At 50.8% G+C, this 27,023-nt stretch overlaps 7 protein-coding genes across 7 annotated transcripts; 1 reads left to right on the forward strand and 6 right to left on the reverse strand.

The window, feature by feature from the left end:
- Positions 1-2,190: 2,190 nt before the first annotated feature.
- INS49_004343 (uncharacterized protein) lies at positions 2,191-3,105 on the reverse strand (the record flags this gene model as incomplete). Its single annotated transcript, XM_043165132.1, has 1 exon — positions 2,191-3,105. The coding sequence occupies one exon, from the start codon at positions 3,103-3,105 to the stop codon at positions 2,191-2,193; it is 915 nt and encodes a 304-aa protein (XP_043018782.1).
- A 2,690-nt stretch (positions 3,106-5,795) lies between these two features.
- Positions 5,796-8,883, reverse strand: INS49_004344 (uncharacterized protein; the record flags this gene model as incomplete). Its single annotated transcript, XM_043165133.1, has 3 exons — positions 5,796-6,881; positions 7,259-8,738; positions 8,822-8,883. The coding sequence occupies 3 exons, from the start codon at positions 8,881-8,883 to the stop codon at positions 5,796-5,798; spliced, it is 2,628 nt and encodes an 875-aa protein (XP_043018783.1).
- A 398-nt stretch (positions 8,884-9,281) lies between these two features.
- INS49_004345 (uncharacterized protein) lies at positions 9,282-10,601 on the reverse strand (the record flags this gene model as incomplete). Its single annotated transcript, XM_043165134.1, has 1 exon — positions 9,282-10,601. The coding sequence occupies one exon, from the start codon at positions 10,599-10,601 to the stop codon at positions 9,282-9,284; it is 1,320 nt and encodes a 439-aa protein (XP_043018784.1).
- A 2,015-nt stretch (positions 10,602-12,616) lies between these two features.
- INS49_004346 (uncharacterized protein) lies at positions 12,617-14,590 on the forward strand (the record flags this gene model as incomplete). The annotated part of the gene is made up of 2 exons (XM_043165135.1): positions 12,617-13,301; positions 13,359-14,590. 2 exons carry the CDS (start codon positions 12,617-12,619, stop codon positions 14,588-14,590), a joined length of 1,917 nt encoding a protein of 638 aa, XP_043018785.1.
- A 5,596-nt stretch (positions 14,591-20,186) lies between these two features.
- Positions 20,187-21,522, reverse strand: INS49_004347 (uncharacterized protein; the record flags this gene model as incomplete). Its single annotated transcript, XM_043165136.1, has 3 exons — positions 20,187-20,194; positions 20,233-21,042; positions 21,390-21,522. 3 exons carry the CDS (start codon positions 21,520-21,522, stop codon positions 20,187-20,189), a joined length of 951 nt encoding a protein of 316 aa, XP_043018786.1.
- Positions 21,523-23,046: 1,524 nt separating this feature from the next.
- On the reverse strand, positions 23,047-23,517 carry INS49_004348 (uncharacterized protein; the record flags this gene model as incomplete). The annotated part of the gene is made up of 3 exons (XM_043165137.1): positions 23,047-23,052; positions 23,098-23,410; positions 23,468-23,517. The coding sequence occupies 3 exons, from the start codon at positions 23,515-23,517 to the stop codon at positions 23,047-23,049; spliced, it is 369 nt and encodes a 122-aa protein (XP_043018787.1).
- A 1,471-nt stretch (positions 23,518-24,988) lies between these two features.
- On the reverse strand, positions 24,989-25,957 carry INS49_004349 (uncharacterized protein; the record flags this gene model as incomplete). The annotated part of the gene is made up of 2 exons (XM_043165138.1): positions 24,989-24,995; positions 25,137-25,957. The coding sequence occupies 2 exons, from the start codon at positions 25,955-25,957 to the stop codon at positions 24,989-24,991; spliced, it is 828 nt and encodes a 275-aa protein (XP_043018788.1).
- Positions 25,958-27,023: the final 1,066 nt, after the last annotated feature.

Here is a 27,023-nt window from a genome sequence, read left to right on the forward strand (position 1 = left end):
CGCAAACTTGGTATCCGTTACTTGTGGATCGACAGTATGTGTATTATCCAAAACGAACCAGGCCAGGCCAGCCAACTGGCCAAGGATGACTGGATGAAAGAGTCGATGAAGATGTTCGATGTGTACAAGAACTCTTACGCCACTCTGGCGGCGTTGTCAGGCCGTGACAGCCGAGCAGGTCTTCGAACCGGCTCAAATAGGAGCGAAGCAATTCCAATAGCATACATTCAGTTTGATCAGGTCCTGAATGATACGAACGCAGGAGTGGCAACTTCGACTTTTCCGCTGTACATTCAGCCGTGACACACGCTTGATGACAAGGTCAATGGCAATGCCATACTTCCATCGCACCGCAACCGATATCCTCTCTTGCAGACAGCATGGTGTTTGCAAGAGCGCATGGTCTCAACACGAGTGCTTTTCTTCACTGAGAGCGAGATCATATATCAGTGTTTCCAGGACGCTAGGTGCGAATGTGGTGCCACGACACTCCACAAATTTCGTCCAGAACGCAATCAAAAGTGGGATCCAGCAAGGCTGCAGGCTGTGAAAGATGGAGCGCCGCCATTCGACAGGATAGAAACCATCGACCAGGGCTGGCGGGATGTGGTGGCGACCAGCTACGCCCCTCTCAATCTTGGGTTTGGACATGACAGACTCCCTGCCCTTGGTGCCACGAAAATTGGTTCTGAACAGACCGTATTCCGTGCCTACGTGGTCATGGGCATCATTACCAAGCCAGACGAGCTACGAATTCGTCAAGAACTACTTCGACACTGCAGTAATTCAGATTGTGGAGGCACAGTGCACATACCTGCAAAGCCCGGGGTTTGGTGCTCTTAAGAGTAGTGTTCTGATAGTGCGCGGTTGGACGGTGCCATGTCGCATAGAGCGAACAAATGAGTGGAGTGTGGACTTCTGGCATTTGGAGGACGGAGAGTGGGTGAAATATGTTCCCAAACTGGGAGGTGATCACATGTTTCTTTTAGGACTGCGATGACACCGGGTATCAAATATCTCACCCAGAAAAAGAGCTGTGTCTGCGTGAGGTCGCGATGGGCAAGCGAACGGGAAAACGAGCGTATTTGCTTTTACGCTGCCAGCACCGAGAAAAGAACATCTACACACGAGCTGGCGTTGCTTGGCTCCAGGTTCACCGGGAGTCAACAGTTGAGATTGGTCAGGAAGCAGGCTACTTCGATCTGCTATTTGAACGAAGGAAAGTCATGAAGTAGTTCGAAATCCGTTGATGTGTAGCAGGATACTGGAATACGAGTACATCGAAAACGAGCACATGGCGCCACTTGGAGTGAAGTTGGTATCACCGCAATACTTTGTACCAAAGTTCCCGCGAGACACTTAATACGATGTAAAGATACTGATTATAGGGAGGATAATAGTATATCGAGATCTCGAGTAGCCCCAGATGCGCCGCGCACTGCCAAAATAGAGGTGTCGATGCCGGCTAATTGGTTGTCCTGAGCGCAGCTATCAGCGGTCTGCTGTTGAGTTGGCAGCCGCATCACCATCGTTTGCTGCATACCCGTGCTAAACCTGCGGCGTCGGTTGTACAGGCTGCAGCGGAGTATACTCGTTAGGCGCGTGAGGGATCGTCCCTAGCTGTCTCCATGACCACTCTTGCAAAGACCGTGTCTGCCTCGTCCCAGCAGCAGCAGGCCAATATCAAGTCCCTGCTAGCGTACGTGATACAGTGGAGCCCATAGCAGCGCAGGGTGCAGTTCCTATAGATAGCGGATGACCTCACAACAGAGGTCAGCCTGGCTAACTATGAACACTCAGGACTTTGTGTGACAGCATCCCATATCTTCAGAACCAGACAATTTGGAACCGTTGTACATATTAAACATTGGGAATAAGGACATATATTAGGCTCGCACGACTTATCTTCTTCTGTTACATTCCCGCTTTTAAATGGTTCTATATCTAACCTATCTACCCATATATTGCTGACTTCAAGAGGACTAGTGATAACATTACATATATTGTATGCGCTCATTCAAGCCAAATATGTCCCCAGGTATTGTATTGCAAAACCTGAAATGAGGCTGGGTTGACTCCTATAAGTAGTTAATTCGCACCTCTTACTTATATTACTCGTCTCAATAGTGTCTACCTCAACCCTAACAACCCTTTGCTATTTATACTATCTATCTTAAATCTTTCAGCCGTTTAAGTACATGGTGTAAATGGACTGTCAGCTAGCGCCTGTTTGATATCCTCCGCTGCCACGTGCTTCTTGAAGAGGCTCGCCCAGCTGTTCAAGATATCGAAATGGAAGTTTTGAAATGCTTCCAGCTGAAAGAAATCGGATAAGAGATGAGGGATATTGGGGTATACTAACAACCTGGTCTCTACCCCCTCCTCCCTCAGTGCCCGCTCGTAGATAAGACCATCATCTCTAAGAGGATCCGCACCGCACACCTGGACAAATGTTTGCGGCATTCCCTTGTGTGGGTTCGTCGAGTTGAAGGGAGAAAAGTCCGGCGACTTGACATCCGCGTCGTAGGCGGAAATAAACATATCCATAGCCTGCTGATCCAGTCCCGGGGCACCAGAACATTGCGTCCTCGAAAAATAGACTTGTTTGTACTTTTCGGGTACGATCTCCGACTCGAGGACCCACGGAACGCCAAGCCACAGTCCAGTCACAGCGGGGCTGAGCCTTTCATCGAGAGATTTCTGCGTCGTGACCGCGGCCAAATTTCCTCCAGCCGAGAGGCCTCCAATCACAAATCCAGCTGCAAGGTCCACCTGGAGATGCTCTGCGTTCCGTGTGATCCAAAGAATGCCATCCCAAACGTCGTGTGGTGCTGTGGGAAATTTGTGCTCTGGGGCGAGGCGGTAAGACAAGTTGATCACGGTAACGTTTAGAAGCCTCGTAGCTAGCCGGGCGTAGGGGCTCAGCTGGTCGCAGTCCCCGAACATGAAACCGCCACCAAAGAGCAAGACAAGAAGCGGATGCTTCCCTTCACCAGAGGGTCTATGGATGCGAGCCTCAGATAGGAAACCATCCCGCATGGCGATCTTGATGGAGTACTCAGTGCTCGTGTCTGGCTGCTGCGTTGCGATTCGCTGGGCTTCCATGGCGGATCGAACTTCGGCACTTGGAGGCGCGAGAGGAGGAGAGGGGTGTGCTTTCATATGCTTATCCCGCTGTCAGTAGACTCATAGCGTAACATAGGGTTTAGGTATTAACCTCTTCAAAGTCGGTGCTGCGTGAATATCTCGTTAATTACAAATTCCAAAGGACGAGGGTTTCACTGTGTTCAATAAGAGGGACATAAACATACGATAAAACACCTAACGGTTCTATCTCCTCTCTGGCGTTATATTCCATGTTGACAACTGAGGCGCCGAAGCTGAAAGTGGAACAAGGACAATAGTAAGCGAGCAAAGTACGGAGTGATCGGGCAAGGTTGGTGCTCATATATACATGCTGGTGCCCGGAGCGGGGATAGCTAGTGGACCTATATACGTCGATGCCTGCACGTATAGTGGAGCATCGGCTGCCCCATGACCCACCACAGTGACCAGTACTTCGGAGCCCGAGGGGTCGGATTCACGGACTTTGATATTTGCGAAATTCCGCAGTAGTATGCACAGTGGAGACGGTACCCTAGGGATTCATTATCTTGTAATTCATGAAGTACACGAATCAGGACTTGGTTGGTGATGGCAGTGGTAGTGAGAGCCCGAACACGGGATCGCTAAGTTCGAGCCCGAGAATGGTCACCGGACATCTACAGTCTGCGCGTGGCGTCTGAAAGACGAATGTTGCTCACTCTCCACCCATTCCAGGTCAAATATCGCAATATGGATACAACTGTGATGATGTTGAAGGATATAAGGCTTGATCCGCTAACGGATTAAGCGTTCGCTTTTTCCACAGTTATAAGCCCTTGGTTTATTTATATAGCGCGATTAATTGCTAAACTCCCTTAAACTATGCTAAAAAAGGCGCTTTAAATTAAGTTCCTTATACTTATGTTTATAAAGATTTTAAATTTAAAGGCTAAAAAGCTTATAAGTTTAAAAACTATTTATTATATAAATATACACCTTATATGAGTATATTTAAGGTATATAACTTAGGCAAAACATCTTATGTTTATAAGGGCTACTTTGGCATATACTTTACTTGGTGGGTACCACCTTGCGAACTAGGGGGTGTGTTAAAGGATATAAGGCTTAATCCGCTGACGGAATAAGCATTCGCTTTTTCCGCAGATGGAACAACTAATATTCTAAACACAGCTTCAAGAGCATTCCATCATTCCACCCCAGAAAGAAGTCACAGAGCTCCACGCCCACCACCTATAACACAGATTTAGGAACCTATAATTAATACAACTCCTAGTTCTGGTGTCTAGCCTAGATTATAAACATTTAAGGCATTATTATAGGATTAGTATTAAAGTTATTTATATAGCTATCTGAAAATGAAATAAGAACATTAAAATAAATAAGCTTATTATCATTTACCTTGAGGCACTATAGTATAGAATAACAACTGAAAAAGGCTCTTATGAATTGCGTCTTCAAATACACTATTTGAATATTGATAATGCAGCTCATTGACAGCACTGACACAAATGGGCGTGGCCCAAGACCAAGACTGACAGTGCGAAACGATGGCTCCTAACAGAATACCACTGTATAGCCGTAGATTAGAAAGTCGCTATTTAAACCTTATCATTGTGGTCAACTATTAGACTCGGTCAAACCTCTGGCTGTTACTCTGCATTAATGTCTAGCCAGCGCAGCCCTGCAGCTGGAAGTATCGTCTTCGCTCTAGGAACTGCTGCGCCTAAAGTTCGAGAACTAACAGTCGGCTAAGTGTAGGAATGGCGGGGTGCTTTTCCCAAGACTCGGGCCGCCTTTCGAGTCTGGTCAGAGGGATCATGCTGTCTTGGCTCAGCTCGAGCTGGTAACCTTCCCAGGTATGCGCCACCAAGCTACCTGCAAGCGGGCCCCAAGTGAGGGATGCCACCCGCCAACTCGACCGCAGGCCTATGACTATAGGAGGCTTTGTCGTCCACGATTGGCACAGGTCACGAAGATGGGGCTCTGCAATGTCGCCCCCAATGCTCAGCACTTCTGCCTGATAGGCTCTTACGAGCTCGGTTGGACGGGTCAGAGACTGCATTGGTTGGCCTAGTGATTGAACCATAAGGGGAAGCTAAGTTCCCTGACATTCATCAGCGTCCAGAATCCATCATGATTCTCATCTGGTTCTCTGACTCTTTCAGCTCTACACATCACTTTGGCTAAAATTCAACAATTTCGCTTCAAAAGATTTGATTTCAGAAGCATTGCCAGTTGTGAAGTCAGAATGTCCACCAGTCTGCCATACCGACAGAGTAAGAAAGATGCGCACTCCAGTTCATCAGCTCGACAACCATCATCAATCTCACCTGCGAGCCGCCCAAGAGCTGCTACCAATACTACGAAAGCTCTACAGCAACATGTTGGTAATCGTATCCCATCCTCACCATCTAAACAGGGTTGTGATCTGGGAAAGCTGTAGAACTTGGTCATGGTATTATCATACAGTCCCGCATAATACGTGAATCCTCCCTCTTTTCCCCATCATTGCAATATCTAGCGTATTTTCGAGGCAATGAAGACAAATGTATACAATGTGAGAGAAACTCATATCGTCCGCTCCAGGCATTCCTGGGATATTCTTATTCGCCCCTCTGACCCGGTATTATGCACACTCCCAGGGGACAAAGACTGCAGTGGCAAGCCTCAAAAGACCCTGGTATCCTCTATTACTCCCTTCGCATCTGCGTCCCCATTGAACTGCTGGCCCATGAATTCCGCACTGGCTCCACCATGCTGCCCCTCCGAGAGTTGGGCGTGGGCGCAAGTATTGGCGCAGGCGCAGGCGCTGGCTTGATGACAACGTTGCCCTTTTCCCATTCCAACATAGCCTCCGTCATGTCATCGAACGTCAGGTCCCCCTTCTCAAACTTGCGCTGCAGCCTGCCGAGCACGTCGGCCGGGCAGAAATGCTGGAGGTGGTTGAATACCTGCTCCAGGATAAATACGTCATCGCACTGCCCAATCTCGATCATGCGGCTTCGCAGGCGCCGGATCTCCAGGAAATAAAACTTCATGTTCTCGTAATCTGGCCGCCGGATGTTCATCAACCGCTTGTAAAGCCTTGCGCCGTCGAAGCTGCCGTATTTGTCGAAGATTGCGCAGGTCTGTCGGAACATGACGTATGGATCAGCCTCGTTTATGGGAAGGCCGTTATCTGTGAGCCTGTCCCGGACACGAGAAAATGAGGACTCGATGATAAGTGCGACGATGCCTCGTTCAGAACGCCATCGCTCGACGTCCTCGCCATTGGATGGGCATGGTATCGGTGACTCTATGTACTTCTTAAGCTGAAGAAGGTCCAAGGCCTTGGTGATCATCGCCTTCCAGTGTTGCAGGTTGACCTCGCCTTCTAGTGGTGGTATGATCCTAGTTACAGCCCCCAAGCTGATGCTGTCACTAATATGGCCTGTCGTCATCGCTTGCACCGAAGAAGGCGGGCCGTTGGTCTGCTTGGGAGCTGGTTGTATTTCGGTTTTGCGAGGCATCTTTCTCTTTCTTGACCGCTCTAGGAAGTGATTATTGAGATCGGGATGCGGAGTCAACGCGGATGCCGCTGGCGTGGTTTCGACGTTGCGTCCGGTCCCCGGAAAAACAGCCAAGCCGTCGACGATGAATTCTATTCGCGGAGACAGGTACAACTGAAACTCGGGGTGCAAGAAAGGATTATTGATCGCCCAAGGCCCAAGACGTTCATCTTCGTCCTTAGGGATGTGGATCAAATCTAAAGCAGAAGCCATCCGGTTAACCAAGAACTGTTAACAGCACCTTACAGTTAACCTTTATATCAATTTAGAACAGTTTGCGCTCGGTCGACAAACTTGAGTCTGTTCATAGTTTCAGCCTATCAGAATCGACAGCTTCACTCCTGTCATTGAAGCTGCAGATGTTGAGTCGCAACGGTGCGACAGGGCTGTCGTGCTTGACCTGTTCCGAAGGACTTCAACACAGTCCACCAGTTCGCGTCAGAGATATACAAACCTGACGAGGTTACTTGAGGAAATGGGTGCCTCTGTAAACAGTTCAAGGCCATTGGAAAATCACGGTCACGCCCAGCCGTGTGACATTGAGTTTTTCGTGAATATATCCATTCAAAGTGGTTCTCTTGGAAAGCTTCTCAACCATAACGAACATTACCGCCATTTTCCCTGAACCAATCATCGGTGGCCAAGCTTTCTTCCGGTGTCGCGTAGTTGATGATGGTGCTCTTCATAGTCGTGTACGCGTGATATGCATCCACCCCATTCTCACTCCCGACGCCACTCGCACTCTTGGCTCCTCCCCACGGGCTGCTTGGATCATTGCGATGGTGCGTGTTCACCCACACGATGCCAGCGTCGATCTGCTCAGACACTCGGTATGCCTGTGACAGATCCTTAGTCCAGATTGCCGCTCCGAGTCCGAACTCGCTGTCGTTTGCCAGCGATACAGCCTCGCTCTCGGTGTCGAAGCCCACCACTACCACCACGGGACCGAAAGCCTCTTCCTTCCAGATGCGGGTCTTAAGGATGCTGCTCCCGCTGCTGGATGTCAAGACCGTGGGGGCGAAGAAATATGCTTTCGCAAAATCCGTATCATCCAGCCGGCTCGTTCCTCGTAGTCTCACGCCTCCAAAAGCTGGAGTTGCATGCCCACTGCTGATGGCGTCGTGGACAAGCGCCTCGACGTTGTTCAGCTGCTTCTCCGAGATCAATGGGCCCATCGTCGAGTCGGGGTTAGTCGGCGAGCCCATCCCCTTGGCGATGGTATCCGCCTTTGCGGCAAGCTTCTCCAGGACCGTGTCCAGAATCGAGTTCTCGACGAGGATCCTGGTTGCAGCCACGCAGGTCTGTCCGCTGGCCACGAAGGCCCCGAAGGCGATGCCGTTGACCGCCAGGTCGACGTGGGCGTTTTTGAAAACCACCAGCGGCGCCTTCCCACCGAGCTCGGCAGTGAACTTTGCCAGGTTGCGGCCAACGATGCTCCCGATGGCACGGCCCGCTGCTGTTCCTCCCGTGACGTCCACCTTCCTTACGAGCGGGTGACCGCACAGCGCAGCTCCAGTAGTTGCGCCATAGCCCGGTAACACGCTGAAAACTCCCTCAGGAACACCAGCCTTGGCCAGGAGTTCGCCAAGCCGCAGCGTCGTGAGCGGGGTGAGCTCGCTCGGCTTCACGATGACCGAGTTACCGGCGGCGAGCGCGGGCGCGATCTTCTTGACCGCGATGAGCAAGGGGTGGTTGAAGGGGGTGATCTGCACGACGACACCCAGCGGCACCCTGTCGACCCAGTTGTGCAGCTTGCCCTGCGTCGGCAGCACGGACCGCTCCTCTGTCCTGAGGAGAGCCGCGTAGTACTTGAACCAACGTACGAGTGAGGGCACCTGGGCGTTCATCTCCCGGATCGCGCGGCCGCTCTGCTGGACTTCCAACGCGATGAGGACCGGCAGGTTATCAGTGAGCAGGATCGCTGCCTTCTCGAGGACATCGGCGCGTAGGTGTCTCGGGAGGCGGGACCAGACGCCCGACTTGAAGGCCCGGTGGGCGAGCTGCACTGTGTTCTCGACATCTTCACCGGAGGCGGAGTGACAGTGGGCGAAGACTTCTCCAGTGGCGGGATCCTCGACTGGAATGCTGAATGAAGTATTAGTACCGCATCACGTTGATGTTTTTGATGCTCAGACACGGCACCAATCGACTGCCCGCCTCACACTCACAGCTCACCCTTCCCAGCTTGATACTTCCCCGCAATCCAGAGCCGGGCTGCACCTTCAGCCATCTCGTCGCGCTATGCCTACTCGGCCCAGGTTTTCGGTTCGACTTGTCTTCCCTTTGTTTGACGCTTTAAAATTGGTACGTGGCTTGGTTGGAAAGGCCTGGGGTGACCCCTCTCTGAAAGAACGGGAGGCACCCGGACAACGGAGCCCCTTGCCGATTAGCTCGTCGCTTATCAACGACGCCTTCAGGTCCCGTTCCGGCAGCTGCCGCCCGAGGAACGCGCCGGGTTCCGGTCACATGCAATGGGGTTCATCTTGTTGTTATTAGCGAAATGTGATGTATTCTCAAGTAGAACCACATGCCATTTCCTGCTGACTGTGACAGCGGCAATGATATTCAAAAATGTACTGCATGATAAGTACAAGGTAGTGTGCAGAGATCGTCGCCCTCTACTCCCATTCAATACCAAGGATGTTGCGGGAAGGTCAGAGTGGCCTGCAAAGGCGCCTCGCTAATGTTCCGCATCACGGTCTCCTCCAGCTCAGCCATCTCATCCTTGACTCTTTTGTCTAGCGAGTCTTCTAATTCAGAGGACTGCTCGCCTATTTCTTTGCGAAGCGTGTCCATTATGCGTGCCTCGGCCTGTCCAACGAGTTCCACCATCTCCTTTTTGTGAGCGGCAAGCGCGTCGTCAAAACGTTGCTCAAGGGCCGACAGGCGAGAATTAAGGAGAGCTTCGATGCCGGCCGGCTCTTGAAGCTTCTGCTCGTGGATTGTCGAAGGACTGCTGCTGCGACGAAGACGCTTTTTGCCTTTGTCGAGGCCTGGGTAGACAGGGGCAGAGCCAGACTCTTCGTATTTTGGAGGATCGTCGTGCACTTCATGACCAGCAGGATCGCTGCTGCCGGCAGTGCTAGATGCCAGAGTGTCTCCCTCAATTATCTTGCCCCCTTGGCCCTGGTAAAGAGTCGCCGCACTGGTGAACGCAGCGATACTACCGGCTGACGGTTCTGAGACGGCTGCGCAGAGCTTCTGTATTCGCGCAGCAGACAAACTCCGTGGAGGAACGGCAGCATACACGGTCCAGGATGTTTGTTTGGCCAAGTGGAACAGAGACGTGAGTATGTTCCCGGATGCTTTGTTTTTGGGTTCGCATTGCGTGGGTGGCAGCACCAGAGCCGGCGGCCTGGACAGGGTGAAGACCAGTGCTATGGTGTCATGACCCAACATCTTGTCGGCGGGGTCTGCTTCGAAAGAGAGCTGGTGAATGCGTTCCGGGTAGATGTGAATGAAGATGTTGGTCCTGCCGTCACGGCGAAGACCCGGGGCATGCTTGAGTTGGACCGAGGCGCGTAGTTCGAAGAAGGCTTTGTTGGATGAAGGCACCCAGTGTATGTCGAAGAGCAGGCCGGGCAGGCTCTGGTCTCTGTCCCATGACGCGAGAGCAGCGATCTTGGCCAGGTCGATCTTCTTGGGCCACGTTGGTTCGATGTGCCCGAGAGATGGCGCACCAGAGCTGGTACTTTTAGGAGACGGTGATGAAGATGGGGATGCGTGAGTACCAGCAGGTGTATTCTCGACTTTTGCGTGCCTTATTGGGGACTGGTCAGGACCTGTCGGCCGAGGAGTGTGCGCTTCGTGTTCGTCATATTCAATATCTGGTTCTGGATTTGGCCTGGGCGTATTGGGATTCGTCGTGGTGCCTGAGCTTACGGATCGAGGGGAAGGCGAGGTCGTCGGATCAATGGGGGAGGAGCATTCCGCAGTCCCGGCCACCATGGCGACCGTTTCGTGCTATTGAGGGTCAGTTCAAACAAGTTCTTCACGCAATGCTCACCCAGTACCGGGTTTGGCCCCGGATGCGCCCTTCAAGGTGGTCCCGCCCGCCCAGCCTGTTCTCGCGATGGTACTGAGCTGGTGATGGGAGCCGCCTTGGTTTGTTGATTGACCAAGCGGTGATGGAACGGAGGCGTCGGTCGATTTCATCCCTGCACGCCCAGCCTAGCCACGACACACACTATATGACGAGCTCCAGTGCTGCAAGAAGCACCAGCACCCAGGGTCTTTCGCCGTCCGTGGAGCGACGGGTAGAAGCCTGTCAAAGGTCGGTGCTGGCCGCGGGACACTGGTCGCCGGGAGTGTCGTGGGCCGTAGGCAGGCAGTGCACGGTTACCTGCTGTGAGAGCAGATACCTTGGAACTACTTCGAGCCGGCCTGGATGAGATGAAGCGCGATGTCGATGGGCTGGGTTCGGTGACGACGCCGGTGATGGAGGCAGAAGAGGTGGAAAGAGCAAAGACGAATTGCACTAGTAGTCATCCGCAGGCGGCACGATTACATAATCATAGGGGTGGCTGGTTGGCCGTGCTGGCTGGGTTGACCGATAAGACCTTGTCTTATCATGTGTTATCGGTACCACGTCGGTCGCCATTAGTCTTGGCACGGCATTTTCATGATTCAAGAAAACCCGTTTTCACCTCGAAGTGATCCCCATTTTCAACAAGTATTGCTCTTCTTCCCGATGAGTTTCTCATTTTCCGGTGGCTCACATTCTCACGTACTCATCACTTCAATCTTCTGCATCGCAGGCATTTGAAATCCATTAGTTCCAAGCTCAGGGCAGCTCCGAAGCCACCTCTCAGCCGCAATCTAAACCCCAGCGCTCAGTCTTGCATCATGCGTACATAGATGGATGCACACCAAGCTCACTTCCATATTTTGTAGCAAAGCCTCATTACTGTTATCGACCGTCGTTAATTCTCTCGCCCTAATTGAAATTTGTTATTTTTGAGACGGTTATTCAAGTTCTCTTTCTCCCAACCTTCGTATCTTAATCTGCACGCCCCTAGGCACAGTGCAGTCAACATGTACTGTATTTCTCATCATTGTCTGGTGAAAGCGCGTCTTGGAACACGCGGTGGTCTGTGTAAGCTGCTTTCTAGGCCTCTCACTTGTTAGGTTTTAGAAACGCTCAGCAATTGCGTGCCAGGGTCCTGGAATTTATTGTCAAGCCTTGAATGCCAATACCAGTCCACCAACAAGGAGGGTGCTTTGGCATCTCCTTTGTTCTCCAAGCTGGGAATGGGTTGCTTCTTATTTTCTTGCTTTTTGACACTGAGGTCATTCCTATCTCACGCTTACTTTCACGTGAGGCTTCCCGTGTGCTTAGGAATCCACATTGCCTGATATGGCGTTGCACACTGTACAGTTGTCGCTCGGTCCACCAGAAGAGGCATCCCGGTAACGAGACGCAGAGAGAGCCACAAGTGCGGGGATAGCTTCAGCTTCAACTCCACACCCCGAGCACCGCGGGTCCACAGTGCAGCTTTCAAACCGGATTGCCAATGGCAATCTGCCTCATATCTTGGCAGAAGCCATCGCCGGGCGAGCGGCTCAACCACATTCAGCTTCATGTCTGGCGTCTTGATTCATCGGCGTGGGGTTGCAGATATCCGTCGAGCTTGAGACAAGGGGAAAAGTTACCGGCACCGTAGATATGGGGAAAGTTACCCCTCCCCCGGATTTCGGGTAACCCTAATAAATTGATCTGGGATGCGTACGACGTGGGGAGAGTGTGGGGATTCGAGGCTAGTCTGTGCCACCGACGATGACGGGTATCTGTCAACCTGCTGGAGACGTCCTCCGACGGCTGACTATCCGCGACTATTTAACCCAAGCCCATGACGAAGAGCTACGTTCGAGAGGCACCGTAGGAGCCTCATCATCCTCAAGCGTCTTCACTTCACACAATCACTAGCCCTCCCTTCGCCACTCATCTCGTCCAATAACGCAAAATGAGTCCCAGCGTGTTGACACAGTCCGCCGTCCCTCCGCCCTCTAGCCAGCGTTGCGAGCCTGGGTCCATCAACCTCAAGGTCGCACAATGGCCCAAGAGAGCCACGGACGGGCCAGTGGATGCCTATGGAACTGCCAAGGAAATCGTCTTGAAACTCAACTCGTATCTCGGCAAGGCCCATTCGAGGGAGGCCGCCGAAGGTGTGGCGTCGCTGTTTAGCGACGGCGAGTGCTACTGGCGAGACCACCTTGCCTTGTCGTGGGACCTGAGGACTCTCAAGGGCAAGGAGAGTATCGTTGAGTTCCTGCAGGACAACTCCAATCTCCTTAAGGTCTCTGTGGACACCTCATCACAGTGGCGTACGCCCAAGCTGGCGCCCATGAACCCCGAGCAGACGTCCCAGGGTATCGTGTTCTTCATCACCTTCACTACGAAGCTGGGTTCTGGCCGTGGTCTCGTTCGCCTAGCTCAGGATGGCAAAGGGTCTTGGAAGATCTGGACCTTCTTCACGTCCCTGGGGGAGCTTAAGGGCTTTGAGGAACCGACCGGTCAGCGACGGCCAACCGGCGCGCAACATGGCTACCACAGGGGTCGGAAGAACTGGCTGGATAGAAGGAATGAAGAGTCCAGCTTTGTGGACAAAGATCCGGACGTTCTGATCATCGGTATGGACTCCCAGTTCTGTAATTTGGTTTGTTATATGAATTTAGCAAGACCACCCGCTAACATACCTCAACTAGGGGCTGGTCAAGGTGGCTTGTCTGCGCATGCCAGACTAAAAATGCTGAATGTGCCGACACTTATTGTTGACTTCAATGATAATGTTGGCGACAACTGGCGAAAACGATATCACCAGCTTGTTCTTCACGACCCGGTCTGGATTGATCACCTTCCATATATCCCATTCCCTGAGTGGTGGCCTATTTTCACGCCCAAGGACAAGCTGGCCGACTTCTTTGAAGCCTACGCAAAGTTGTTGGAGTTGAACGTTTGGACCAAGACAACAGTAGAGTCTGGCTCATGGGACGAGTCTCAAAAGCGGTGGACTGTCACAGTCGGGAGGACACTGCCAGACGGGTCGACCGAAGCGCGAACTCTTCACCCAAAGCATATCATCCAATCAACAGGGCATTCCGGCAAGGCTAACATCCCGGAAATCAAAGGCTGGGACTCTTTCAAGGGCGACATCATCTGTCACTCATCCGAGTTCCCAGGCGCAAAGCCCAACAGCAAGGGAAAGAAGGCAATCGTCGTCGGGGCCTGCAACTCGAGCCACGATATTTGCCAGGACTATTATGAGAATGGGTACGATGTGACAATGGTCCAGAGGTCATCAACCTGCGTCGTCTCAAGCGAGTCCATCTGCAAAATCAGTTTGGCTGTCGTCTACGAAGAGGGCGGCCCGCCGACCGAGGACGCTGACCTGATGTCCTGGGGCACACCCGCTGAAGTGACAAAGGCAACACATCTTGAAGTCACCAAGTTCCATCAGGAAAAAGACAAGGCCACTCTCGAGGGCCTTGCCAAGGCGGGCTTCAAGACGGACAAGGGACCTGATGACTGCGGCCTCTACATCAAGTACTTCCAACGCGGTGGCGGTTACTACATCGACGTCGGAGCATCGCAGCTGATCATCGACGGCAAGATAAAGGTGAAGCAGGGCCAGGAGATCACCGAGGTGCTTCCAAACGGGCTGAGGTTTGCAGACGGAACTGAGCTGGAGGCGGACGAGATCATCTTCGCAACAGGCTACCAGAACATGCGCACGCAAGCGACCGGCATCTTTGGGGAAAAGGTCGGTGAGAGGCTGCGGGACATCTGGGGCTTCGATGACAGCGGCGAGTTCCGCGCCTTGTGGAGGGACTCTGGCCACCCGGGTTTCTGGTTCCACGGCGGCAACCTGGCCATATGCAGGTATTACTCGAAGCTTCTTGCTCTGCGGATTAAGGCCCAGCTAGAGGGTCTTGAATGAGGCTGGCGATGTAAATCCGTCGAATTGACTCTGCACTTTCAACCATCCTCCCTGCCCCATTGTGTAGGGTGATATGACAGTCTTCACTTTTGCGTTCGTTGAAACATTACTTGTCCGTACACTTTGATAGTGTGAAATCAACCGAATCTGAATCCAACTGCTCAAACCCTGGAATCCGGACCTGAGATGCTGCCACGGTTCGTGACCTGTGCCCCAAGTCCCGCGATATCCAGTGTAGTGTCAAGGTTGGTATGAGTTCACACACCGAAAAGAAAACAGAGAACGTGTTTGGAACACGAGAAGACTATGTCATCCACAGCTGGCATTCTTTGGATACTATCACGTCCTTGTCACAAGTAACTGGCCGGATCGCCACCACTGCAGAGTATATTGACCCCTGTGCTGATACTGCGAAAGGGTAAGCAAGTTCACCCTCGAGGGTCTGGAATGACTTAATGGGATGATGAAACCGACGACGGGGACCCACGCTGGGGCAGGTATCATATTCATGCCCAAGTGATCCTGAGACCATTCAAGGTCCCCATCAAGCCTCGTAATGGTTGTATCATCAATACCTAGATGTGTCCGGACCTATGAGCCCATATGTCATATTCGTGCCAGCTTTACATATGTACTCTTACTCACCCCTGACCTAACAGGTTCCAGTGAACTCTATCAGCATCAGATTGTGAACTTTCCATGGTTTGTCTCAGACACGCAGTTACTGGAAGTTGCCTTTAAGGCGGCCATGGGCTCCGTACCATTTAATTAAAGACCAGTCTATTCTCCCAAGCCATCTGAGTGGTCGCTGATGTAAAGATCTATTGGTTCGATAGATTCATATCACTTCATGTGGGGCTGAGCTGTTCGAGTGGTTGAAGCAAAGCGCAACTTAGGGCAATGCGGTATTGATTCTCCGGAAATGGTAGGCTTATCTTTCCTGCCATGCACGCCTACCAGGGGGAGGGGGGGTTTTTGTTAACATCACACCATGATGTTAATGGAATAGCGATATAATAGTGATATGCAATTAAGGTTTTGATATGCTTTTTTTGTATGTATATTGCATTATTTATACGTTACTGATATGTAAACATTCTTAATATATTGTGACATTATGTTAACCTTAATATTATGTTAACCTTGATATTATATTAACTCTTAATATAGGGGTAAAAAAAAAAACTTTTTTTTCCTCGTCCTTAACTTAACTACTTATTTATTCTTTATTGGCTTAATTATTTATTATAAAAGGATTTATGGAATTATAGAAATATTTAAAAATAAAATTAAGTTTAAAGTTAATAAAGTTTAAATTAAAGCTTTTAATATAGAAAGTTAGTTAATATAAAGTTAATATTAATATGCTATTAATATTAATATAAAGTTAATATTAATATAATAATTAAGGCTTAATATATTTTGGTTTTAATAGTATTTTGATAGCATTTCGCTAGTATTATATTATATTTTTAAAATTTTGTTTAGATGTTAAAACATGATTACATTGCGTGACCCATATAAAGACCCCCCTCCCCCTGGTAGGCGGTGCCTTTCGCCGCTTCTAGAGCGAATCCAATCCCCCCTAGGCATTCACTGCCTGTTCGTGGGAGCAGTTCCATGGCTTGCAATCCAGCAGCCTGATCTCGCAGATCTGTCATGGGCCGTATTGAACAATCATTCTCTTACGCGATGAACCTCATGTCTCTCGCCGCCCGATCCTTCTCGTCGCTTGTCTCCAGCCCTGGAAGTGCCTCGTCCGGAAACAACTTCTCATATCATCCACTTGCACCAGGCTTCAATATCTATTCAAACATTCAGTGAAGTCCATGCTGTCAGAAAAGAAATGCTGAACTTACCGGTTTGCTCCGATTCAACCATTCCGTCAATGCTCTTGCCATCGAGGCTGCCGGTTGCCTTCGCTTCGCACTTGGTCCAACGAGTTTCCATCTCATGAAGCCAGACCCAGCAGCAAGGCTGTGGTTGCGTTACCGACCGAACTATTCACGTACAAAGTGCAGAAAATTGAGGACGGTGAGGACTTGCCATTGCACCGATTGCAGTTCTTGATGAAACATTGTGGTCATCCAACAACCTTTTGATCTTCGCTTGTCGAACCAGCCGTCGAACAGAGAGCTTGGTGTCTCTTGACATCCAAGACTATGGCATGATCAGTGTGCACAATTTCAAGAGAAATTGAAACAAACGATCGAGGATCGACCGACAAAGCTTACCAAATCAACCATCATGGAACAGCAAGAACAGCATTGCTGACTGGCTTCTCACAGCAGACCACTGATCCTGCATTGCGAGTCAGCACAAATTGCTCACACAAATATGGCGGTTTGAATGCCATAATCAAGGATTACCTGCCACTCAAATGCTGTGGTGTGGCATTGAAGCACTGTTCTCATGTGCACGGCACTACGACGGGTGAGCCGTAGCCGATTTGCAAAGGGGAATGAGGTGTACATGTACCTTTTCCAACTTGAGAATGGCCACCCAACTCCAGCATCAGCACAAAATGTTCTGCACCATTTTGCGCAAGTCTTCGAGGCAGCATCAGTGTGTGTCTCGCCGGCTTGGAGTTGGGGTAGGATCCGGAACTCGCATCAACTTGGGATTGGACTTTTGTCAGGAAGTCCGCTGCAAGTTCAGCATCGAATAGGGACTGGTGCTGATGAAGAGCACTTAGTTCGAGTTTGTGAACTCGTCAAACCTCTGACCGGATGGCTTCACCGTCCATCGGTCGAAGAGTATTTGATCCCCAACAGTACAGCACTGAGAAGGTCTTGCTTCCGTCAGACAGTATCTATATAAAGTCAACTGAGATCCTTAAAACACAGAGCAATGGACTCTAGCAGTCCCTGGACCATGAGGAGGATCTGGACACTCACGAATTGCAGTCGATCGAGTCTCTCGGGAAGTTCGATCCTTTCGCGCTTGCCATGCCTCAAAGAGTAAGTCAGGCGATCGTGCCAGGCCAGAAGCTGTGGACCAAAGTGACTGGTTTGGATTCACTGACGGCAACGCCAGGTTGGCAGAGGTGAAGGACTCAAATTGTGAGAGCCTCCAGAGAGACCAAGATTCGGTGACAGAGATTGGCTCGTTGGATGAGAGCCGTGGGCTAAATGGAGAAACTCGCGATGAGAGTTTTGAAAACACCAGGAGTTTAGTGATTGGGGGCTCGTACGTAAACTGAGCCGTGGGCTGGATGAATGATCTCGAATTGAGAGATGTCAGACGACACTGAAGTCTTGGTGAACAAAAGTGGCTCGTTGGATGAAAGCCGTGGGCTGAATGGAGAAAGTCAACTTGGCAGAGTTGTAAGCTGATTGAAAAGACACCGAGGTTTGGTGGCTGAGGTTGGCTCGAGAGATCAGAGTCGTGGACTGAATGCAGGACTCAAATGGATGAGAGCCGTGGGCTGAAAGATCAGACACTAGGTTGTGGGTGACTGAAGAGGCTCCAAGGAGACTAGAGCTGTGGACTGAAGTAGGTCGACGAAGAAGGGCTATGCAGATCGTGATTGAGATGCTGAATCGCGAAGTTGTGGCGATTCGCTGAAGCTTAGTCATGAGAGTTGCGGGCTGAAGACCAAGTGCATGGTGTCTGAACAGGTTGCTCAAGATGATGTGAGCGTTGGGCTGAAGGGTCAGATACTGAGGTCGTAGTATCCGACTGGGTTCGAAGTGATGAGAGCCGTGGGCTGAAAAGCCGGCACCGAAGGTTGTGGAGACCGGCTGACTGAAGTAGCTCAAGTGATAGCAGAGTTGTGGGCTGGTAGCCAAACACCGAGATTAGGGTGACCGTGGCTTGAGTTGGAGAGAAAGGCTGATAGCCGGTAGGCCAGATACCGAGATTGCAATATCTGACGAGGTTCAGACGGATCAGAACCAATGGGCTGGAAAGTCAGCACTGAGGGTGTAGTGACTGACTGAAATAGCTCGACTGAGAATAGAGCTATGGGCTGGAAAGCTAGACACCGATAGTACATTGACCGGCAAGAGTGAAGTGGTTTGGAAGGACTGACGGCCAGATACCGAGGTTGAGGCATCTGAAATGGCTCGAAATGATTTGGTTTGAAAGATAGATGGCCAGGACACCGAGGTTTTGGTGACTGGCGTGGCTCGTATTAGTTTGTTTGGAAGATGAAGAACAGAACACCGAGGTCATGGTGACTGAAGTGGCTTGAAATGGTTTGTTTGGATGAAGGCTAGAACACCGAGGTTGTGGTGACTGGTATGGCTCGAATTGATTCTTTGAGAGAGCAAAGGCCAGACACTGAGTTTGCGGTGACTGACTTGGCTGGAATCGGTTGGAATGGTTGAATGCCAGACATCGAGGTTATGACGTCTAGCACCATCATGACCAGAAGGTGTCTGGTCATGTCACCATGATTGGAACATGGTGGTGTCTCCATACCGGTTGTCAATGGTCTGGAGACATGATGGACTGGTAGCGGCGTGATGAGGAACCGCAGGCTCGAAAGTCTCAGGTTGAGACGGTGGACATTGTGCGCTGAGAAGATGATGCGCGAAGCTCGAGGTGTCGATGTGGTGGATAGATCTCAAGCAATGGTGGACTTATGGAATGTGGTTGAGTTGACAGCTCAAGGAACCGAAGTTTCTCTCAAGCAATGTTAGATTGGTGGCGCCAAATTGTATAACGAGGCGCGAAGAGGCTCTAGTGAAGAGCGTTGAGCCGCAAGCTGGACTGGACTGCAAAGTTATGATAGTTTTGGTTGATTCGAGAGGTTGAGTGGGTCTCTCGATGATGCTGGATTCGATGCGCACAAAGAAGTGTGAAGCGCGATGCTCAAGAAGTGAAAGGTATCTCAAGCGATGTTCGGTGAGGCCGAAATAAAACAGTGTTGATTTCAAAGATGACACACGTTCTAAAGGGAGGGTATCCCAGAGGAGAATATCCCAGATGAGGGTATCCTGGTGGCCGAAGATGAGTTGTTGCTGGTGAAGTGATGTGAAGTCGGCGGAGTTTGAGTCCGACTTGGTGAAATGTGGATGATGACAGGCGATTGGTGATGCAAGTCGATCAATGATGGTGATGCGTTTCTGCTTGGCATCTGCGTGTGCACTGCCCAATGGCACAGCAGAAGGTCCCGGAGGACACCGCTTGGAGGTGCAGAATCCGTCTTTGTCCTCCGTCCCCCTCCACCGAAGTGAAGAGGAGTTTTTATGGCGTCTGAACTCTGACAGGTGAAGAAGCACCCTCAGAGCTCACTAGGAGATGAGGGGAGAGGGATTTCGTGTGGGGTACGGGGTGGTGGAGAATTTGAAGTGGGCGGACGTGGTGGAGAGAGAGACCGCAAAGGCGACGCAGGCGAGAGGGCAACAATCGATGTCCCAGCGTGTGTCGATGTGCCCGCTGCATCCGCCTCCCGCTGCTCTCCAGGAACAGCAGATCCCGATCCAGCAGTACGGGACCGGGTCTCCCTCCTGTCTCGAACCCATTCCCAAAAGGCGTCTGACATTTCGAAGTCGGTAAAATGACAATGGTCGGCGTAGCGAAGGTGTAAGAAATAAAAAGCGCTACCAGTGTGCAGCTTAAAGAGTTTATATATTCTGACAGAAGGACTCTACGCGGCTGAGTCCACGGCAGCAAGCAATCCCAGAGTCTCTCACCAAAAGCTTGGGAGAGATCCCGACGCCAGCCTAGATCCCAGGGGTTACCGGTGTAGAACGCAAAGTCGGGGTCGTGCTCGGGGCGGTCGGGCAAAAGCGCGAACCAGAAACCTCCTCGCACTTCCCTGACCCGACGCAGTTGGGACTTCTCCGGAATCGTGACATTCCGCAAAGCCAAATCTCGGAACTTGAGCCAGAGGTTGCTGCCCGCCAGGAAGATGACGACGGCGACGGCCCTAGTCACCGCCGGAGCATGAACCGCGGTGGACGAGCGACCCGTCCTCGAAATGGCGATGAAAGAAATTATGACCACGATTATCGCGTCCAGAAGGAGGAAGAGGATGGTGAGCAGGTATGATTTGGCCGTTTCCAGCCAAACACATACGCGAAGCCACCCACAGAAGTGGTCGTACAGAGCCAAGTGTACGCTGGCATGCCTTCTCTTTCCTTTCGCGTGTAACGTCCCGAAATACGAACAATGGTAGACCCGATCTGCGAGTGGCTCGTCTCGAGCCCGACAGCCGACTCTGCAAAACCGAAATCGCATTCCATCGTTCGAATAGCGAGCAGGACGATACCCACCCCAGATGAGGAAGTCGGATTGGTGGACGGTTGTGCGCCCACACAGCCGTGAATTCGACCTTGGCGCGTATGACCGTGCGACCGCGAAGGCCCAGCATAGGAGAAACCAGGTGCGGACTAGCCCGAGCCCGACCCAGATCACCACGGCGCTGACCTTCTCGTCGGTCGTATGCCCAGCCGGTCGCGACCAAGTCTTTCCACCATTAGCGAGCCCCCAGAGTTGCATGTCTATTCAAGCAGAGTCAGCTGGAGTTCGGTAGACGCGAAGAAGGCAGCCGATGAGAAGAAGACGGGACGAAAGAAGTCGGGACGAAAGAAGACGGGACGAAAGGGAAACGAGGAAGGAGAGGAGGGGGAGATGTAGGGCGAAAAGACTTGGACGAGACGGCAGGGCGTGAAGCAGGCTGAGGAGAAAAAGGACGGTGAATGTGTTGTTCACGAGTGGCAGACTCGAAGAGCTGGAGAGTCAGGGCCAGGTCGCAGGAGAAGGAGAGGGAGTAGAAGAGAGGCAGCAAGATCACCACCACGATCACGCCCAGAGCCACGACGAGGAGGACGTGAAGGAGCAGACTTACAAGCAAACTCGTACCCCAACGACCAAGAGGAAACGGCGAGGTAAACCAGGAGACCGAGGATGAACAACCACCCCCCGGCGGGCTCATTCGAGACCCAGACCCAGAGGGCTGCGCAGACCCGCATGGTGAACATCGTGACTCAAAGAATCCCGTACGCTCGAAGGCCGTGACCGTGAGAAAAGAGAATCCCTCTCTATGCGATGAGAAAAACGTTCGGAAGAAAATCAAGAGAGAAGGTAGAGCACCCGTCAGCTCGAATGATGCCTAATCAAAAGAAGAACTGTCGCGAAGTCTGCGTTCAAGCGCAAACGCTTCTTGAAGAAAAGAAAAGAAGAAGACAAGAGAGGAGAGGGCGGGGACGAGAAGATCAAGGGGATGGGGGATCCAGGGCGGGCTGCCTGCATTTCCCGTGCCTTCCAGGTTTGTCGTGTGCTTGTTTACTCGGGGCACAGTTCCTTCCTGGCTGCACCCCTTTGGGTCAGCTGGCACTGGAGGTTGATGTCATGGTCGAGACTGGAAGGGTCCCTAGGGAAAGAGCTCCAGGGAGGCCACAGGATCTCTCTGGACACGGCGTCAGGCGGTGCCCACGCCGGAAGGGAAGACACCCACAGCGGAGTCAACCCATCCCATTGTACCTAGGTAGGCTATCGTATGGAAGACTATCCAGTGGGAGACTAATCTATGGAAGACTGTCCAATGAGAGACTATCCCATGAGAAACCACACTGTAGGAGATTATCCCACTGGAGGTTACCTCTACCCATGTCTCAGGGAGTGCCCATGCGACTGTATCTACTGTCCTCCAAACGGTTCGTGAACAGGTATGACGAAACCTTCGTCATTGCTCCCTCGGCATTTTCACGGCCGAGACCACCTCCAGCTCAGTACCTGCAGTGGCCATGATGCATGTCTGCTTGTGCTCCTGCGTGCCTTCCCAATTCGTGTGCTCAAGCCAGTTGCTCAAGGCGCTGGGTGCGGCGCATTTTCAGCGGCGAACTGCGCTTCCGCTGCGAGAATGGGGCAGAATTATTAGGTAGGGACCGACATTCAACCTGCTCAGATGGCAACTTGATGTGGTAAGTATGACGGCTGCCGATTCTGTGTCTTTCCTCTAGATGGCAGCGGCAAGGTGTTGAGGGAAGGACCACATGATTGCCACCTACCCACCTGCACTCTTGGCAGGCGTGAGCAGCAATCACCTACAGCGCGCTACGAAGGTTGGTGAATGGAAGCACAAATGCGCAAGTAGTTGGGACACGATCTTAGTGCAAGATTTTGGTGGGCGATTTGAATTGGTTTCCACAGTGCCTGGGTGCTAGGTACCTAGGCACTTCTTATCTATGGTTGTTCGATTTTTGATATCCTCGCTGAAATGAGTTCGTAGTGTTCGAGATGTTGGCAATGATCTCAGGTGAAAAAGAGAAAGTTATTCACCGCCGCTTCATTCTGGCAGCGCTGGTCGTTTCATTTGCTGCATCGCACTCAGTTTGGCTTGTCCCCACAAGTCGACTTCAACCAGTTGAAAGCGTCCTGGTGTGGCTTGTCACCCTTGCAGCCATTCTTCCCGTTCACAGTAGACGAGATGGTGCTCAGTCCACCACATGAAAAGAGGCCATTTGACCCCACAGATCTGCCCAAGCGTGTCCTGTGCCATTCTTTTAGCTCTTCGTAGTCCATTTAGCGATGTTTCCTGGTGTCCTTTTACTTACCTGTCCCATATGTATAGAAGACTTGCCATCCTCTGAGCGCATGCACTTCTTGTAGCACTCTGGCAGGCCCTCGCCGTAGTGCTCCATGTGATCGGCTAGTTTCCTGTCGCGTGGTGGCAGACCCCGCTTTCGAAGCGAGCGGCGCTTTAGTCTTGGGGCCATCATCCAAGACGTGAGATGTGTGTCGTTCGTGATGTGTTGAGTGTCATTCGCAAATAGTTGCGTGTCGTTTGCGAAGACTGGCTCTGTGCCATTGATGACCGCAAGCAGAGCTGGTGTGGAACTAATGGTGATTGGTGATGCCGAGGAGACCCTAATCCAGTGTGAGTATGAGTTCAGAAGTGGTGACGCGATCAGCAGAGAGACTTACCCTGCAAGGCCGAGGAGGCCGAGGATGACAGCGCTTGTAGACAAATGCATTTTGATCTTGTGATCTGAGTATTCGTGAATTCTTGTGTTAGTTTTCAAATGGTTCGCATTCCTTGACGAGTTTGTGAGTCGTCGTGTTGAGGCTTTCTGTTTGGTTGTAGTTTGTGCTGGGTTCTGGAGGTCAAATCTGAGTCGAGTTGGGCGAAGGACTTTTCTTTTATATTCCATAGGAGCCAGACATGTTTTTCTAATCACTCTATTCTCACACCACTGTTCAAGCTTTAGCAGTCCGTAGAGGTTGGCCATAAATGTTTCTATTGGCTAGTATGCACTTCAGCCTCCCGTCAAGGTGCTAGTGGTGACACTAACTTGGAGACGGTCTAAGAAGTAAACAGACCAGTACACCTGTATGCTCCATCGATTCATGATACCTGGATGGGTCTTGGCTCACATCTTCCATAAATACCGTCAACTGGTGTGATATCCGTGGCAAGTGTACATTCTTGTGAGGGCTCTGAGGTTGGGACTGAATAGGGGAGATTTCTGTTCTGACCATGGACAGGTCGGTTTGCCAACGGGTAAAACTTCCAGTCCCGTAGCCAAAATACGTGGTAGAAAATCCTTATGGTAGTCAGTCTAGTCAGGTGAGCTGATTCTTATATTTCATTCATAGATACAACGCCTCTGTTCTTGTCAAGATAAACACGAAGTTGCCGTCTGTCTTGTTAAGCGTAGCTAGGAGTGATTTGAGCTTGTAAGGGGTGCTTTTGGCTGCGGTTAAGTTTATTATGGTAAATCTGCAAAATGTTTCTTGTGCGGGGATTGGTTAATTAATATATTGCTTTATATTTGTGAGGCAAGGGGGTCGTGCGCCCTTTGGCCCTTTGGCGCACTATTCGCCCATTCACTTATTTGCTTATTTGCTTATTTGCCCATTTGCCTATTTGCCCTTTGGCCCTTTGGCCTTTTAGCCCTCTGGCCTTCTGGCCCTTTGGCCTTCTGGCTCTTTGCGCCCTATTCGCTTATTTGTAGCCTTTTGGCCCTTTAGCCTTCTATTCGCTTAATTCGCCTATTTGCCCTCTTGCCTTCTAACTTTCTATTTACTTAATTTGCTATTTTTTAGCTCTTTAGCCTTTCATTTATTTATTTGCAGCCCTTTAGCCCTTTAGCCTCTTATTTGCCCAATTTGCCTATTTACCCTTTTGCCCTCTAACCTCCTATTTATTTAATTCGCTACCCTTTAGCCCTTTAGCCTTTTATTTATTTATTTATAGGTCTTTAGCTCTTTATGCTTTATTTACCTATTTATAGCCCTTTGCTTTTTAATGCTTATAGCTAAGTATAATAAAGGGGGGTTTAAGGGGTCCCTTTTAGGAATTAAAATAGCTTTTAAGGCTTTATAATAGTTATAAGCCGTTCCTTATAATTGCCTTAAGTCTACTCCTAGCTATGCTTATCTTTAATGCAATTCCTTTAGGCCCCCTTGGTTGGTAATATAATTATAATTCCCTTGGCTGGTTTTCTAAAAGCTGGGTAAAATTAGTATTGTCCCTATAGTATGCGGAGGGCCGTATAGTATTGATTTTGGGGAACCGCACCCGGCTTCTAGTATCCCATGCCTGCCTGCTGGGAAAGCTTCTTGGCGTAGTCGATCTAGATAGATCTCGTACGCCGGCATGTACGCCTGCACAAACGCAATGACCTGTTCATCTGTCTGGCCGGTCCCATTCACTGCCCGTAAGGCTTCCTCTTGTTGTATCCTCCAGCGGTAAGCAGTGTGGAGATGCTCGGTGTCAAGGTGAACAAGGTAGTCAAACTTCTCTGGGCCCATAAACGATTCATTGTACCTCTTGAGGTTGTCATTCACGACTTTCAGGTGTTCCAAGCCGAGCGTACGCATCAGAATGGTGGACAACGTGTCTTTGTCCACGATGGCGGTGTCGACTTGCTTTGAGGCGACCCAGCGTTCCTCCAATTGATCGTCTGAAATCGCCTGGAAACCTAAGCACCAACCCTCAAATATAATAACATCAACGGGTGGGCTAGGAGACACGTGCTCCCATTCGAATTGCGGGACGCGGTCTCCCTCTCCATCAAATCTGCTCTTGTCGAACGAAGGCACATCGACGGCTTCGCCAGCCGGCAAGGACGAGAAGAACCGTTTGGCAAGGGCCTCATCGTGTGTTCCAGGCTGACCACGGTTGCGAAATAATTTGTTCGATGAATTTCGTTCGCGGATTTTGACCAGGTTCTCGTGGGTATGGTACAAATAGTCAAGGGACAGGATTAGTGTTTTGAGTTGATAGGCAGAGCGCAACCTTCCAGCGAGGCTCTTCGCCCATGTCGACTTTCCGGAACCTTGCATCCCCGAGAGACCAAGGACAAAGGGCTTCGGTTTGCCACCCTCCTTATGGATCTCATCCTTGAATGCGCGAACTTTTGGTAAGATGAAGGAACAAGCCTCGTCGATGGCAGCGGTGAGCACCGTCATGTTTTTCAGTTTGAGAGTGTGTCTGTACAGAATGGATGTCTGTACGCATGATAGTGACACCTGGCTTGATACAAGCCAGGTGCACAATTTCCTACAGTTGTGTAACGATCCTTCTTATTTGATGACCCGGAAAATAATCATGACCGGTGTCAGTAGAGGAAACTGCGGTTGGGGCGGACAAAGTCAAGTCCGGGTGGCTTCGGACACCCCCTCCGTTGCGACAAGTGGAACGACTCAAACGGAGCAATGCAGAGCATGAGAGCTGCTTGTCTCGAGCGATGAGTCCATGATTTTGGAAGGCTAGTTTGAGAGACACTTACCTTTGTGCTGAAGAGATTAGTTGTTTCTCCCTGAATTGCTGTGTAAGTTAAAACGAAGCAACTCATCCAGACAGACCATGTAAGAAGCGGCCACACCATGATCTTGTGAAACGAAGGACCGTCATGACGAGCATCAGCCCTAACGAAAGTATCTAATGTAGCCCTGCAAGCGCTTATAAAAGCTTGGAGAGCAGCTTGCGATGCCGCGGTCTTCGTTTCTGATGCGAGAAGAAGCCTGTTCAGTGTAATGATAGATTTGTGGTGCATTACTAAGCAACAGCAATGTTCACTGTGATGGACTGGAATTGGAGATACGGTACAACCCGTTGCGCATTTGGGGCTTCAAAGTCTATCCAGTCTTGTTTTCGCTCATGGAAATCATTCACCCATTTGGAAAGCTCCAACTTGACCGACATGGCGCGTTCCATGGTGTCGTGACGGCAGGCAATGGACTTGTGCCGGAGTTCTAGGACAAGACCGCGTAGCCGCACATGTTTGGCATGCAACGTGAGGAAAGTAATGGATCAACTTTGCCGGTCAGCATGTACGGAGGTAGGAAGACCAGGGGCTGCCTATCAGTTGTTATATCCTTAGGCGAGACCCGTGCCGTCATGTCCCCCACGGGACGCAAACGAAGATAAACACACATTTGCGTCACTTTCGACGATATCCAGAGGCTGTCCCAATGCTTGTAATACCATTCTTTCTATCTCGAAGTAGCTCTTGGTCCATCTAGTCAGGCTGTC

This window comes from Diaporthe citri, assembly GCF_014595645.1.
Source record: "Diaporthe citri strain NFHF-8-4 chromosome Unknown scaffold_11, whole genome shotgun sequence".
NCBI lineage: Eukaryota > Fungi > Ascomycota > Sordariomycetes > Diaporthales > Diaporthaceae > Diaporthe > Diaporthe citri.